Source organism: Lampetra fluviatilis, chromosome 58 (assembly GCF_964198595.1).
Source record: "Lampetra fluviatilis chromosome 58, kcLamFluv1.1, whole genome shotgun sequence".
In the NCBI taxonomy this organism is placed as follows: Eukaryota; Metazoa; Chordata; class Hyperoartia; order Petromyzontiformes; family Petromyzontidae; genus Lampetra; species Lampetra fluviatilis.
Genome location: NC_136332.1, coordinates 6,291,461 through 6,307,338, shown reverse-complemented (window position 1 = coordinate 6,307,338; position 15,878 = coordinate 6,291,461). Strand labels below are relative to the sequence as shown.

General features: G+C 57.1%; 1 protein-coding gene across 2 annotated transcripts in view; it reads left to right on the top strand.

Moving 5' to 3' along the window:
• DCXR (dicarbonyl and L-xylulose reductase) overlaps positions 1-15,829 on the top strand; it is a 29,748-nt gene extending 13,919 nt beyond the window's left edge. The window contains exons 1-9 of one of the 2 annotated variants that reach the window (XM_078880562.1): positions 3,646-3,817; positions 5,131-5,188; positions 6,945-7,042; positions 8,574-8,728; positions 9,933-9,975; positions 12,222-12,321; positions 13,251-13,315; positions 14,664-14,781; positions 15,381-15,829. In XM_078880562.1, the coding sequence (XP_078736688.1) occupies positions 5,137-5,188; positions 6,945-7,042; positions 8,574-8,728; positions 9,933-9,975; positions 12,222-12,321; positions 13,251-13,315; positions 14,664-14,781; positions 15,381-15,484 (735 nt within the window). In that variant the 5' untranslated portion in view covers positions 3,646-3,817; positions 5,131-5,136 and the 3' untranslated portion in view covers positions 15,485-15,829. Of the gene's footprint in view, positions 1-3,645; positions 3,818-5,130; positions 5,189-6,944; positions 7,043-8,573; positions 8,729-9,932; positions 9,976-12,221; positions 12,322-13,250; positions 13,316-14,663; positions 14,782-15,380 lie in introns of those variants that run through there. The other variant, XM_078880560.1, reaches the window with a different exon arrangement.
• The last annotated feature ends 49 nt before the right edge of the window (positions 15,830-15,878 follow it).

Below are 15,878 nucleotides of genomic sequence, written 5' to 3'. Positions count from 1 at the left end.
CCACCCACCCACTCACTCGTCCATTCGCCCACTCATCCACTAACTCACCCACCCACTCACTCATCCACTAACTCGCTCACTCATTCACTCAGCCACTAACTCACCCATTCACTCGTCCATTTGCCCACTCATCCACTAACTCACCTACCCACTCATTCACCTACCAACTCGCCCACTAGTCCACTAACTCACGCACCCGCTCGCCTACCCACCCACTAACTCACCCACGCACCCACTAACTCACCTACCCACCCACCCACTAACTCATCCACCCACTCACCTACTCCCCCACTCACCTACAAACTCGCCCACTCATCCACTAACTCACCAATCCACTCACTCACCTACTCACCCACTCACTACTCACCCACTAACTCGCCTACTCATTCACTCAGCCACTAACCCACCCACTCACTCACCCACTCACTCACCCACTAACTCACCCACTCACTCACCTACCCTCCCACTCACTCACCCACTCATTCACTCAGCCACTAACCCACCCTCCCACTCACTCACCCACTCATTCACTCAGCCACTGACCCACCCACCCACTCACCCACCCACCCTCCCACTCACTCACCCACTCATTCACTCAGCCACTAACCCACCCTCCCACTCACTCACCCACTCATTCACTCAGCCACTAACCCACCCTCCCACTCACTCACTCGTCCATTCGCCCACTCAACCACTAACTCACCCACCCACCCACTAACTCACCCACCCACTCACCTTCTCCCCCACTCACCTACAAACTCGCCCACTCATCCACTAACTCACCAATCCGCTCACTCACCTACTCACCCACCCACTCACTCACCCACTAACTCGCCCACTCATTCACTCAGCCACTAACCCACCCATTCACTCGTCCATTCGCTCACTCAGCCAGTCTCTCTTGCATCGACCCAGCCCGGGCAATATTTCTAATGGAACGGGGACTGGTCACACCGATCACCAGGATGGGGGCATTGCATGGGGCATTAGAGACAGCATGGGGGCATTGCATGGGGCATTAGAGACAGGATGGGGGCATTGCATGGGGCATTAAAGACAGGATGGGGGCATTGCATGGGGCATTAAAGACAGCATGGGGGCATTGCATGGGGCATTAAAGACAGGATGGGGGCATTGCATGGGGCATTAGAGACAGCATGGGGGCATTGCATGGGGCATTAGAGACAGCATGGGGGCATTGCATGGGGCATTAGAGACAGCATGGGGGCATTGCATGGGGCATTAAAGACAGCGTGGGGCATTGCATGGGGCATTAGAGACAGCATGGGGGGCATTGCATGGGGCATTAACGACAGCATGGGGCATTGCATGGGGCATTAGAGACAGCATGGGTGGGCATTGCATGGGGCATTAAAGACAGCGTGGGGCATTGCATGGGGCATTAGAGACAGCGTGGGGGCATTGCATGGGGCATTAAAGACAGCATGGGGCATTGCATGGGGCATTAGAGACAGCATGGGGGGGCATTGCATGGGGCATTAAAGACAGCGTGGGGCATTGCATGGGGCATTAGAGACAGCGTGGGGGCATTGCATGGGGCATTAGAGACAGCATGGGGGCATTGCATGGGGCATTAGGGAGTGCGTTGGGGCGTCGCTGGGAAGGGCAGGTCTGTAGCTCCGCGTCCCGAATAATAATTTACATTTTTGCAAAGTGACCCATTTCATCCGCGGAGTCCAATGCGCCACGAGCGTGTACGGAAAGCGAGGAAATAATCAGAACCTGCAGGCGGAACGGCCACAACTCGGTGGGAGTAAAGGCCAACTTACCCTCCCACTAACCCACTCACTCACTCACCCACTCATTCACTCAGCCACTAACTCGCTCACTCATTCACTCAGCCACTAACCCACTCACTCACTCACTCACCCACTCACTCACCTACCCACCCACTCACTCATCCACTAACCCACCCACTCACTCACCTACCCACCCACTCACCCACCCACTCACTCACCTACCCTCCCACTCACTCACCCACTCATTCACTCAGCCACTAACCCACCCACTCACCCACTCACTCACCTACCCACCCACCCACTCACTCGTCCATTCGCCCACTCATCCACTAACTCACCCACCCACTCACTCATCCACTAACTCGCTCACTCATTCACTCAGCCACTAACTCACCCATTCACTCGTCCATTTGCCCACTCATCCACTAACTCACCTACCCACTCATTCACCTACCAACTCGCCCACTAGTCCACTAACTCACGCACCCGCTCGCCTACCCACCCACTAACTCACCCACGCACCCACTAACTCACCTACCCACCCACCCACTAACTCATCCACCCACTCACCTACTCCCCCACTCACCTACAAACTCGCCCACTCATCCACTAACTCACCAATCCACTCACTCACCTACTCACCCACTCACTACTCACCCACTAACTCGCCTACTCATTCACTCAGCCACTAACCCACCCACTCACTCACCCACTCACTCACCCACTAACTCACCCACTCACTCACCTACCCTCCCACTCACTCACCCACTCATTCACTCAGCCACTAACCCACCCTCCCACTCACTCACCCACTCATTCACTCAGCCACTGACCCACCCACCCACTCACCCACCACCCTCCCACTCACTCACCCACTCATTCACTCAGCCACTAACCCACCCTCCCACTCACTCACCCACTCATTCACTCAGCCACTAACCCACCCTCCCACTCACTCACTCGTCCATTCGCCCACTCAACCACTAACTCACCCACCCACCCACTAACTCACCCACCCACTCACCTTCTCCCCCACTCACCTACAAACTCGCCCACTCATCCACTAACTCACCAATCCGCTCACTCACCTACTCACCCACCCACTCACTCACCCACTAACTCGCCCACTCATTCACTCAGCCACTAACCCACCCATTCACTCGTCCATTCGCTCACTCAGCCAGTCTCTCTTGCATCGACCCAGCCCGGGCAATATTTCTAATGGAACGGGGACTGGTCACACCGATCACCAGGATGGGGGCATTGCATGGGGCATTAGAGACAGCATGGGGGCATTGCATGGGGCATTAGAGACAGGATGGGGGCATTGCATGGGGCATTAAAGACAGGATGGGGGCATTGCATGGGGCATTAAAGACAGCATGGGGGCATTGCATGGGGCATTAAAGACAGGATGGGGGCATTGCATGGGGCATTAGAGACAGCATGGGGGCATTGCATGGGGCATTAGAGACAGCATGGGGGCATTGCATGGGGCATTAGAGACAGCATGGGGGCATTGCATGGGGCATTAAAGACAGCGTGGGGCATTGCATGGGGCATTAGAGACAGCATGGGGGGCATTGCATGGGGCATTAACGACAGCATGGGGCATTGCATGGGGCATTAGAGACAGCATGGGTGGGCATTGCATGGGGCATTAAAGACAGCGTGGGGCATTGCATGGGGCATTAGAGACAGCGTGGGGGCATTGCATGGGGCATTAAAGACAGCATGGGGCATTGCATGGGGCATTAGAGACAGCATGGGGGGGCATTGCATGGGGCATTAAAGACAGCGTGGGGCATTGCATGGGGCATTAGAGACAGCGTGGGGGCATTGCATGGGGCATTAGAGACAGCATGGGGGCATTGCATGGGGCATTAGGGAGTGCGTTGGGGCGTCGCTGGGAAGGGCAGGTCTGTAGCTCCGCGTCCCGAATAATAATTTACATTTTTGCAAAGTGACCCATTTCATCCGCGGAGTCCAATGCGCCACGAGCGTGTACGGAAAGCGAGGAAATAATCAGAACCTGCAGGCGGAACGGCCACAACTCGGTGGGAGTAAAGGCCAACTTACCCTCCCACTAACCCACTCACTCACTCACCCACTCATTCACTCAGCCACTAACTCGCTCACTCATTCACTCAGCCACTAACCCACTCACTCACTCACTCACCCACTCACTCACCTACCCACCCACTCACTCATCCACTAACCCACCCACTCACTCACCTACCCACCCACTCACCCACCCACTCACTCACCTACCCTCCCACTCACTCACCCACTCATTCACTCAGCCACTAACCCACCCACTCACCCACTCACTCACCTACCCACCCACCCACTCACTCGTCCATTCGCCCACTCATCCACTAACTCACCCACCCACTCACTCATCCACTAACTCGCTCACTCATTCACTCAGCCACTAACTCACCCATTCACTCGTCCATTTGCCCACTCATCCACTAACTCACCTACCCACTCATTCACCTACCAACTCGCCCACTAGTCCACTAACTCACGCACCCGCTCGCCTACCCACCCACTAACTCACCCACGCACCCACTAACTCACCTACCCACCCACCCACTAACTCATCCACCCACTCACCTACTCCCCCACTCACCTACAAACTCGCCCACTCATCCACTAACTCACCAATCCACTCACTCACCTACTCACCCACTCACTACTCACCCACTAACTCGCCTACTCATTCACTCAGCCACTAACCCACCCACTCACTCACCCACTCACTCACCCACTAACTCACCCACTCACTCACCTACCCTCCCACTCACTCACCCACTCATTCACTCAGCCACTAACCCACCCTCCCACTCACTCACCCACTCATTCACTCAGCCACTGACCCACCCACCCACTCACCCACCCACCCTCCCACTCACTCACCCACTCATTCACTCAGCCACTAACCCACCCTCCCACTCACTCACCCACTCATTCACTCAGCCACTAACCCACCCTCCCACTCACTCACTCGTCCATTCGCCCACTCAACCACTAACTCACCCACCCACCCACTAACTCACCCACCCACTCACCTTCTCCCCCACTCACCTACAAACTCGCCCACTCATCCACTAACTCACCAATCCGCTCACTCACCTACTCACCCACCCACTCACTCACCCACTAACTCGCCCACTCATTCACTCAGCCACTAACCCACCCATTCACTCGTCCATTCGCTCACTCAGCCAGTCTCTCTTGCATCGACCCAGCCCGGGCAATAATTCTAATGGAACGGGGACTGGTCACACCGATCACCAGGATGGCTGTGACCTCCTGTGATGGGCAGAGGTCGTGACCGTCTGTTGACACGATGTGGCGTGTGCAGGGCAGCATGGAGATCCGTTTCGACGGAAAGCACGCGCTGGTGACGGGGGCAGGCAAAGGTGATCACACTCTCACCTTGTTCACTCAGCCGTGTGATCACTCACCTTGTACACTCACCTGTGTGATCACACACTCACCTGTACATCCACATACTCACCTACACACCCATACACTCACCTACACACCCATACACTCACCCGTGTGATCACTCACCTACACACCCACACACTCACCCATGTGATCACTCACCTACACACCCACACACTCACCTACACACCCACACACTCACCTACACACCTATACACTCACCTACACACCCACACACCCACACACTCACCCGTGTGATCACACACTCACCTACACACCCACACACTCACCTACACACCCACACACTCACCTACACACCCACACACTCACCTACACACCCACACACTCACCTACACACCCACACACTCACCTACACACCCACACACTCACCTACACACCCACACACTCACCAGTTTATAAACGTTAACATGGGAGCAACGCAGTGGTACGACTGGCGCCTCGCACTAAGAACCCACCTGGGTTCGATCCCCCACTCAGGTGCCATTGTGTGCGCCGTGCGTGTGCGGAGTTGTACACACAGGTGAGCCCGCAGTGCAATGGAGAGCGCATTGGACTTGTAGCGGCGTTCAAACCCACGCACAATGTGGCTTCCATCCATCCCCCCTTATTCTCGCACAATTGGGTCAGCCCCATGGGCTCGGATGGACCAGACCCCCGGCGGATGGAGCTGAGTTGGCTGGGTTAGTCATTCTGCTGATGCTGCTGCTTCTGCTGCTGCTGCTGCTGATGCTTCTGCTGATGCTGCAGAGAGGCAGCGTCCCATGACTTGAGCACGCACGCGGAGTCAGCAGCAGCAGCAGCCAACACAGATGCCGTGTGTGTCACCACTTGTTGCTTGTTGACGTGTGTGTGTGTCACCCCTTGTTGACTTGTGTGTGTGTGTCACCCCTTGTTGACTTGTGTGTGTGTTTCACCACGTGTTGACTTGTGTGTGTCACCCCTTGTTGACACGTGTGTGTCACCACTTGTTGACTTGTGTGTGTGTGTCACCACTTGTTGACTTGTGTGTGTCACCCCTTGTTGACACGTGTGTGTCACCACTTGTTGACTTGTGTGTGTCACCACTTGTTGACACGTGTGTGTGTGTGTCTGTGTAGGGCCAGGGGTGGGGAACCTTTTTTTTCTGCCAAGGTGCCATTTGGATATTTACAACATCATTCGCGGGCCATACAAAATCATCAACTTAAAAATTAGCCCGTTATATTTGGTCAAACATTTAATTAATTAATGGCTGCAACTGCTTCTGTTTGGCGAGGCGCGATGATGTTAGCTGCTGGTGTTGACGATGCTGCTGCTACTCGCAGCTGCTTTTCCAGGTTTGCTCCTAGAGATTTGTTGAATTTCGAGTCCCGCCTGCGGTCGCCTTGGCAGGGCCACACCGAATTATTTCCCACCCCTGATGGAGGGGGTGGTAGTGCAGCAGTTAGCGGGACTACCGCTCCGAACCCGGCCACCCGAGTTCGATTCCCGCTGATGGACAACACCGGTGGTGAATATTGGAACCAGTTTCTGGGAGTTCCCTAGGTAGACTCAGACTCAACTGAGTACCTGGCGCAGTGGGTAAACATCCCTGACAAAGGCGACCCGGGCGTGGTGCTAACCACTAACCCCCTCGTGTGCCGTGCCTACCTTTCACAGGCGCCACTCGCGAACAGCACTTGCCCCAACAGTCTGTTAAGGCTATACGGGGGATCTTTGTCTTTGTAGGTATTGGCAGGGCCACCTGCATCGCCCTGCAGCGTCTGGGAGCCACGGTGACCACGCTGAGCCGGACCCAGGCCGACCTGGACAGCCTCACCCACGAGGTGGGGGTGAGGGTGGGGGTGGGGGCATCCAGAGTTGGGGTGAGGGTGAGGGTGGGGGTGAGGGTGGGGGTGGGGGTGAGGGTGAGGGTGGTGTCTGCTCAATGTGCTGTTGTTGCCGTACAGGTGTAAGTGGGGTACCAGTTTAACACGTAAGGCTTTAACACGTAATGCTTTCGCGACCAATATCATCCATAATAGTTTTTTTTGGGTTAGATCGCGTAAATATTTAAATGTGTCGTTATACCCGCCACCACCCGACACAGCCAACTCGTGCTTTCCCACCTGATGAAGGACGCTTGTGTTGCGCCCGAAACGTCGTGATTTATTATTTTATTTTCTACCCACGTGACTTTACCGAAAGAACCAAAGAGTATGGATTCCTGCAGTCACGAAAGCTTCAAATCAAGATAGTAAGGGTTGTCACGTAAACAGAACGTGGCCAATTCGTCACTAATACAGCACTAGTGTATAGTGTAGTGTATAGTGTAGTCTATAGTAGTGTGGTGTATAGTGTAGTGTACAGTAGTGTAGTGTGTAGTGTATAGTGTAGTGTATAGTATAGTGTATAGTGTAGTGTATAGTGTAGTCTATAGTACTGTATAGTGTAGTGTAGTGTATAGTGTAGTGTATAGTGTAGTGTATAGTGTAGTAGAGTATAGTAGTATATAGTGTAGTGTATAGTAGTGTATAGTGTAGTGTATAGTGTAGAGTATAAGTGTAGTGTATAGTGTAGTGTATAGTGTGTAGTGTATAGTGTAGAGTATAAGTGTAGTGTATAGTGTAGTGTATAGTATAGTGTATAGTGTAGTGTATAGTAGTGTAGTGTACAGTAATGTAGTGCGGTGTTTTTGTGCAATGCAGTTTACGCAGTGCGGTGTATGCAGGGTAACGTGTTGGTGGTGGTGCGTGCGGTGCGTGCGGTGTATGCGGTGTGTGCGGTGCAGTGCCCCGCGGTGCGTGCGGTGTGTGCAGGGTAACGTGTTGGTGGTGGTGCGTGCGGTGCGTGCGGTGTATGCGGTGTGTGCGGTGCAGTGCCCCGCGGTGCGTGCGGTGTGTGCAGGGTAACGTGTTGGTGGTGGTGCGTGCGGTGCGTGCGGTGTATGCGGTGTGTGCGGTGCAGTGCCCCGCGGTGCGTGCGGTGTGTGCAGGGTAACGTGTTGGTGGTGGTGCGTGCGGTGCGTGCGGTGTATGCGGTGTGTGCGGTGCAGTGCCCCGCGGTGCGTGCGGTGTGTGCAGGGTAACGTGTTGGTGGTGGTGCGTGCGGTGCGTGCGGTGTATGCGGTGTGTGTGGTGCAGTGCCCCGCGGTGCGTGCGGTGTGTGCAGGGTAACGTGGTATTGGTGGCGGTGTGTGCGGTGTGTGCGGTGCGTGCGTGCGGTGCGTGTGGTGTGTGCGGTGTGTGCAGGGTAACGTGGTATTGGTGGCGGTGTGTGCGGTGTGTGCGGTGCGTGCGTGCGGTGCGTGTGGTGTGTGCGGTGTATGCAGGGTAACGTGGTGGTGGCTGTGCGGTGTGTGCGGTGCGTGCGGTGCAGTGCCCCGCGGTGCGTGCGGTGTGCGTGGAGCTGGCCGACTGGGGGGCGGTGGAGGCGGCGCTGGGCCCCGTGGGGCCCGTGGACCTCCTGGTCAACAACGCCGGCGTGGCCCTGCTGCAGCCCTTCCTCGACGTCACGGCGGAGGCCTTCCAGCGGTGGGGCCGCACACCACGCACACACACAGTGTACACACACACACACACACTCGCACGCAGTGTACACACACTCACATACAGTGATACACACACATACAGTGTTACACACACACTCGCACGCCACGCACACACACAGTGTACACACACACACACAGTGTTACACACACACACAGTGTACACACACACACACACACAGTGATACACACACAGACAGTGTTACACACACACTCGCACGCAGTGTACACACACACACAGTGTTACACACACACAGTGTTACACACACACACACAGTGACCACACACTCACACGCAGTGTACACACACACACACACAGTGTTACACACACACTCACACGCGGTGACCACACAGGCCACACACACACACGCGGTGTACACACTCACACGCAGTGTACACACACACACACACAGTGTTACACACACACTCACACGCGGTGACCATACACACGCGGTGACCACACAGGCCACACACACACACGCGGTGTACACACACACACACACAGTGACACACACACACACACAGACAGTGTTACACACACACACAGTGTTACACACACACACAGTGTTACACACACTTGCACGCAGTGTACACACACACACAGTGCCCACACAGGCCACACACTCGCACACAGTGTACACACACACAGTGACCACACACACACAGTGTACACACACACACAGTGTTACACACACACACAGTGTACACACACACACAGTGTACACACACACTCGCACGCGGTGTACACACACACACAGTGACACACACACACACAGTGACACACACATACACAGTGATCACACAGGCCACACACCACCCGGAGTGTGCACACACACACAGGGTATATATGCACACACACGGTGAACACACACAGTGAACACACACATGGTGTACACAGTGACCACACACACAACACGGTGTACACACAGGTCACACACCACCCACAGTGCGCACACACACACACACACGGCACACCAGACACACACACAGTGTACACACACACACAGTGACCACACAGGCCACACACGGTGTACACACACAATACGGTGTACACACAAGTCACACACCACCCGCAGTGTGCACACACACACACACACCAGACACACACACGGTGTACACACACACAGTGTACCCGCGCACACCGCACTGGGCATGACTGTTGTCTCTGCCTGTCTCTTGCGCCGTTTCAGCTCATTTGACGTGAACGTGAAAGCAGTTCTTCAGGTGTCCCAGGTAACAGCGCTCTCCTCGCACTCACCCTCACACAAAGACACAGATCCCCTGTGTAGCCTTAACAGACCGGTGGGGCAAGTGCTGTTAGCGGAACGGTGCACGAGGAGGTGGGTGGTCAACACCACGCCTGCCCGCCTTTGTCTCCCCAGTGGCGATGTTTACACACCACACCGGGTACTCATTTGAGGCCGAGTCGACCTAGGGGAGGCCCAGGACCGGTTCAGATAATCGTCACCGGTGTTGGCCATGAGCGGGAATCGATCTCTGGTCGCCGGGTTCATAGCGCAGCGCGCTAACCGCTACACCACCGCTCCCCACGTGACACACACACACAGTCTCACACACACACACAGTCTCACACACATAGTCTCACACACACAGTCTCACACACACAGTCTCACACACACAGTCTCACACACACACACAGTCTCACACACATAGTCTCACACACTCTCTCAGGCACAACAACAACAACCGCCATTCACCACTAAGTGGCGGTGATCTCCCCACGACGCTTGTGCCAGGCCATGTGCACCTTAAGGCCACACACACACACACAGTCTCACACACACACAGTCTCACACACACACTCGCACACTCTCTCAGGCACAACAACAACAACAACCGCCATTCGCCACTAAGTGGCGGTGACGTCACCACGACGCTTGTGCCAGGCCATGTGCACTTTTTAGTCCGCGTGAAGTGTCCAAGGATCACTTGGCGGGAGGAGGTCCTGGAACAGGCCCAACAGGCGGCAGGGGTTGACCGACTGAGATGACCACTGGCAGATGCAGCAGCAGCAGCAGCTGCTGTGCTCCCTGCTTGTTGCTGGCTTGCTGCACTGTAGCCACCCTGGTACTCCGCTCGTTGTTGTGAGCGTCGCTCCTCCACTCTCACCCCCCCCACTCTCACCCCCCACTCACACCCCCCCCCCCCCACTCTCACCCACCCCCCCTCTCACACCCCCCCCCCAACTCTCACCCCCCCAACTCTCACCCCCCATCTCACACCCCCCCCCACTCTCACACACCCCCCCACTCTCACACACCCCCCCCCCCACTCTCACACACCCCCCCCCCCCCACTCTCACACACCCCCCCCCCCCATTCTCACACACCCCCCCACTCTCACACACCCCCCCCCCATTCTCACACCCCCCCCCCACTCTCACCCCCCCCCCCCACTCTCACACACCCCCCCCCCCCCACTCTCACACACCCCCCCCCCACCAGAGTGAACAAGCCTCCCGTGATCCCGGGCTGCCCGCGTGCCACTGTTCTGTCCCACGTGTTGACACCGTACCCAGCCACGCCTGGCTACCCTAACCCCACTGCGGGTGACGGCGTTACCGTGGCGATGCGATGAATTTGGCACGGTCATTGTGCTGCTGCTTCTTGTTACGATTTTTGCCGTGGCGATGATGCTTTGGTGTTGGTGATGTGAAGACGTTGCCGTGGTGATGGTGCCGTTGATGATGTGGCGATGTTGCCATGGCGACGGTGCTGTTGGTGACGTGACGTTGCCGTGGTGATGGTGCCGTTGATGATGTGGCGATGTTGCCATGGCGACGGTGCTGTTGGTGACGTGACGTTACCGTGGTGATGGTGCCGTTGATGATGTGGCGATGTTGCCATGGCGACGGTGCTGTTGGTGACGTGACGTTGCCGTGGTGATGGTGCCGTTGATGATGTGGCGATGTTGCCATGGCGACGGTGCTGTTGGTGACGTGACGTTGCCGTGGTGATGGTGCCGTTGATGATGTGGCGATGTTGCCATGGCGACGGTGCTGTTGGTGACGTGACGTTGCCGTGGTGATGGTGCCGTTGATGATGTGGCGATGTTGCCATGGCGACGGTGCTGTTGGTGACGTGACGTTGCCGTGGTGATGGTGCCGTTGATGATGTGGCGATGTTGCCATGGCGACGGTGCTGTTGGTGACGTGACGTTGCCGTGGTGATGGTGCCGTTGATGATGTGGCGATGTTGCCATGGCGACGGTGCTGTTGGTGACGTGACGTTGCCGTGGTGATGGTGCCGTTGATGATGTGGCGATGTTGCCATGGCGACGGTGCTGTTGGTGACGTGACGTTGCCGTGGTGATGGTGCCGTTGATGATGTGGCGATGTTGCCATGGCGACGGTGCTGTTGGTGACGTGACGTTGCCGTGGTGATGGTGCCGTTGATGTGGCGATGTTGCCATGGCGACGGTGCCGTTGGTGACGTGACGACGTTGCCGTGGCGATGCAGGCGGTGGCGAGGGGCATGGTGGCGCGGGGAAGCGGCGGCGCCATCGTGAACGTGTCGAGCCAGGCGTCACAGCGCGCACTGCTCAACCACACCGTCTACTGTACGCACCCAACTCCTCCTGCTGCTCGCCCCGCGGCGTTCACCCGCGGCGTTCACCCACAGCGCTCACCCACAACGCTCACCCACAGCGCTCACCCACGGCGTTCACCCACAGCGCTCACCCACAGCGCTCACCCACAGTGCTCACCCACAGCATTCACCCACAGCGCTCACCCACAGCGCTCACCCGCGTATTTCACCTGGAGCGTTCACCCACAGCGCTCACCCACAGCGCTCACCCGCAGCGCTCACCCGCAACGCTCACCCACAGTGCTCACCCACAACGCTCACCCACAGCGCTCACCCACAGCGCTCACCCGCAGCGCTCACCCACAGCACTCACCCGCCTAGTTCACCCGGGCGTTCACCCGGGGCGCTCACCCGGGGCGCTCACCAGTGTTCGTAAATAGTTTAAAAGCGATGCGTCACGCTCGGTCGGTTCTTCCTTTTGCACCACCCAACGTGCACCAAACTTTATTCCGATCCGCTACAAACCGCCGACGGAGTTGCATCAGCTGCTCACCATCGCCGCGACTCACCGGCTGTGGTGTGCATACAACGCCGTGTCACCCTCTGTGTGTGTGTGTGTCTGTGTGTGTGTCTGTGTGTGTGTCTCTTGGGGAGCGGTGGTGTAGCGGTTAGCACGCTGCGCTATAAACCCGGCGACACGGGTTAGATTCACGCTCACGGCCAACACCGGTGACGATTATCTGAACCGGTCCTGGGCCTCCCCTAGGTCGACTCAGCCGCAAATGAGTACCTGGTGCGGTGTGTAAACATCGCCACTGGGGAGACAAAGGCGGTCGGGCGTGGTGCTGGCGACCCACCCCCTCGTGTGCCGTTGCGGCCTTCATAGGTGCTCGCTAACAGCACTTGCCCCTACAGTATGTTAAGGCTATATGGGGGATCTTTGTCTGTCTCTGGGGACAGGTGCCTCCAAGGGAGCCCTGGACATGCTCACCAAAGTCATGGCACTGGAGCTTGGACCTCACAAGGTAACGCACACACGACCACCTCGCTCGCCAACAACATCCGCCATTCGCCACCAAGTGGCGGTGATGTCCACCCAGGTGCTTGTGCCAGGCTAGGTGCACTTTTAAGGCCGCGTGAAGTGTCGAACACCCGCTGGCAGGTCACGGGACAGACCCAGGTGCCATGGGTTCACTCTTACCAGCGCAGCTCACACACCACGTGACCAGCACAGAGATAGCACTTTTACCAGGGCAGCTCACACCACGTGACCAGCATAGCGATGACACTCTTACCAGGGCAGCTCACACACCACGTGACCAGCACAGAGATGGCACTCTTACCAGGGCAGCTCACACACCACGTGACCAGCACAGAGATAGCACTCTTACCAGGGCAGCTCACACACCACGTGACCAGCATAGCGATGGCACTCTTACCAGGGCAGCTCACACACCACGTGACCAGCACAGAGATAACACTCTTACCAGGGCAGCTCACACACCACGTGACCAGCTCAGAGATAGCACCCTTACCAGCACACAAGACAGTCACTATCACACACTCGCATCCATGTGGGAGTCACAGCCCGCTGACCTCTCCATGAATGACAACAGCCACCGTTCACCACGTGTCGTTGACATCGCCACGGCGCTTGTGCCAAGCTAGGTTCACCTTGAGAAGTGTCGAAGGCTCGCTCGCAGGAGGTCACAGAAGAGACTCAGGTGTCATGGGTTGACGGAGATGACCGGCTGATGCACCACCTGGTGCCCCCCATTGTGCCAACTTGCTGTGTTTTAGCCGCTCGTTGCTGTGAGCTCATTACCTCGCTCACCACATGCCACTCGCCCATCTTCACTCACCGCCTGCCTGTGTGTGTGGGTGTGTGTGGGTGTGTCCTTGTTCACACGTGCAGAGCGGTGGTGCAGCGGTCAGCACTGCACTGCGCAACGAACCCGGTCACACAAGTTCGATTCCCGCTCGCTACCTAGAACAGCGGCAATTATCTGAACCGGTCCTGGGCTTCCCTTAGGTCGACTCGGCCTCAAATGTCTACCTGGTGCGGTGTGTAAACATCGCCACTGCGGAGACAAAGGCGGTCGGGCGTGGTGCTGGCCACCCACCCCCACGTGTGCCACAGTGCCAGCCTTCATAGGTGCTCGCTAACAGCACTTGCCCCAACACTATGTTAAGGTAATGCGGGGGTTATTTGTCTTTGTGTATTTACTGTACTGTAAGTGCGTGCACCTGTTCCTAATCACACGGCAAACACTCCACCTTGTGCCCCCGTGTCTCTCGCTAACGCCACTTGCCCCAACAGTCCGTCAAGACTGTACGGGTGACCTTTGTCCTGCGTGCGCGCGTCGTGGTCAGATCCGCGTGAACGCCGTGAACCCCACGGTGGTGATGACGGACATGGGGCGCGAGGCGTGGAGCCCCCCAGAGCGAGCGGGGCCCATGCTGGCACGCATCCCACTCGCTCGGTTCGCCGGTGAGACGCTCACACACACACAAAGATCCCGCCGTGTCGCCTGTAACAGACTGTTGGGGCAAGTGCTGTTAGCGAGCACCTATGAGGCCCCGCACTGTGGCACACGTGGGGGTGGGTGGCCAGCACCACGCCCGGCCGCCTTTCTCTCAGCAGTGGCGATGTTTACACACCGCACCAGGTAGAGATTTGAGGCCGAGTCGACCTAGGGGAAGCTGTTAGCACGAGCAGCACCTATGCAAGGTCGGCACTGCGGCACACGAGGGCGTGGGTGGCCAGCACCACGCACGGCCGCCTTTATCTCCCTAGTTGATAAAGTTTACACCCTGCACTAGATACTCATTTGAGGCTCGGTTGACCTAGGGGAGGCACAGGACCGGTTCAGACAACCGTCGCTGGTTGTTGGCCTCGAGTGCGAATCGAATCTGGGCTGCCGGGTTCGCATCACAGTGCGGGAACCACTCCACCACCGCTCCCCACATGGTCATGTACACACACACAGGTACATTGGTGATGGAAACCTGGCTGTAGCCGTCACCACCGCCAAATTGACCACGTGTCGTGCCGGTGACCCCCCCTCTCCCTACTACCCCGTGCCACAGAGCTGGAGGACGTGGTGAACGCCGTCGTGTTCCTGCTGAGCGAGCGCAGCGCCATGGTGAACGGCGTCGCGCTGCCCGTGGACGGGGGCTTCCTCGCCTGCTAGGCGCCAGTCACCACCACCACCGTGTCACATCACCAACCCTGGTGCCTCTTGTCTCGAAGCCGAACACCAGGGGTGGCACCACCAGCAGCGTTCCCACCACCCTGAGAGCCCCCTTTCTCCAGAGGGTGCTTGGCCTACTCTTCCGCAATGCTATTATTGCACAGCCGTAACGATCGCTTTCCATCGGCGTATGTCGGGTGAACAGTTCCGGAAATCTCTGCCTCTTAGCAGCGGACACGGCTAACGCTGTTGCCAGCAATGACAACAACACACGCTTGCACACGCCGGAAATCATGTCTCCCACTCGATCCCCACCACCACCTCTAAATAAAGCGACCAATCGTACACACGCGTCGAGTGAGTCATGGCGCCAGTGAAGGAGGCGGGCAGCGGG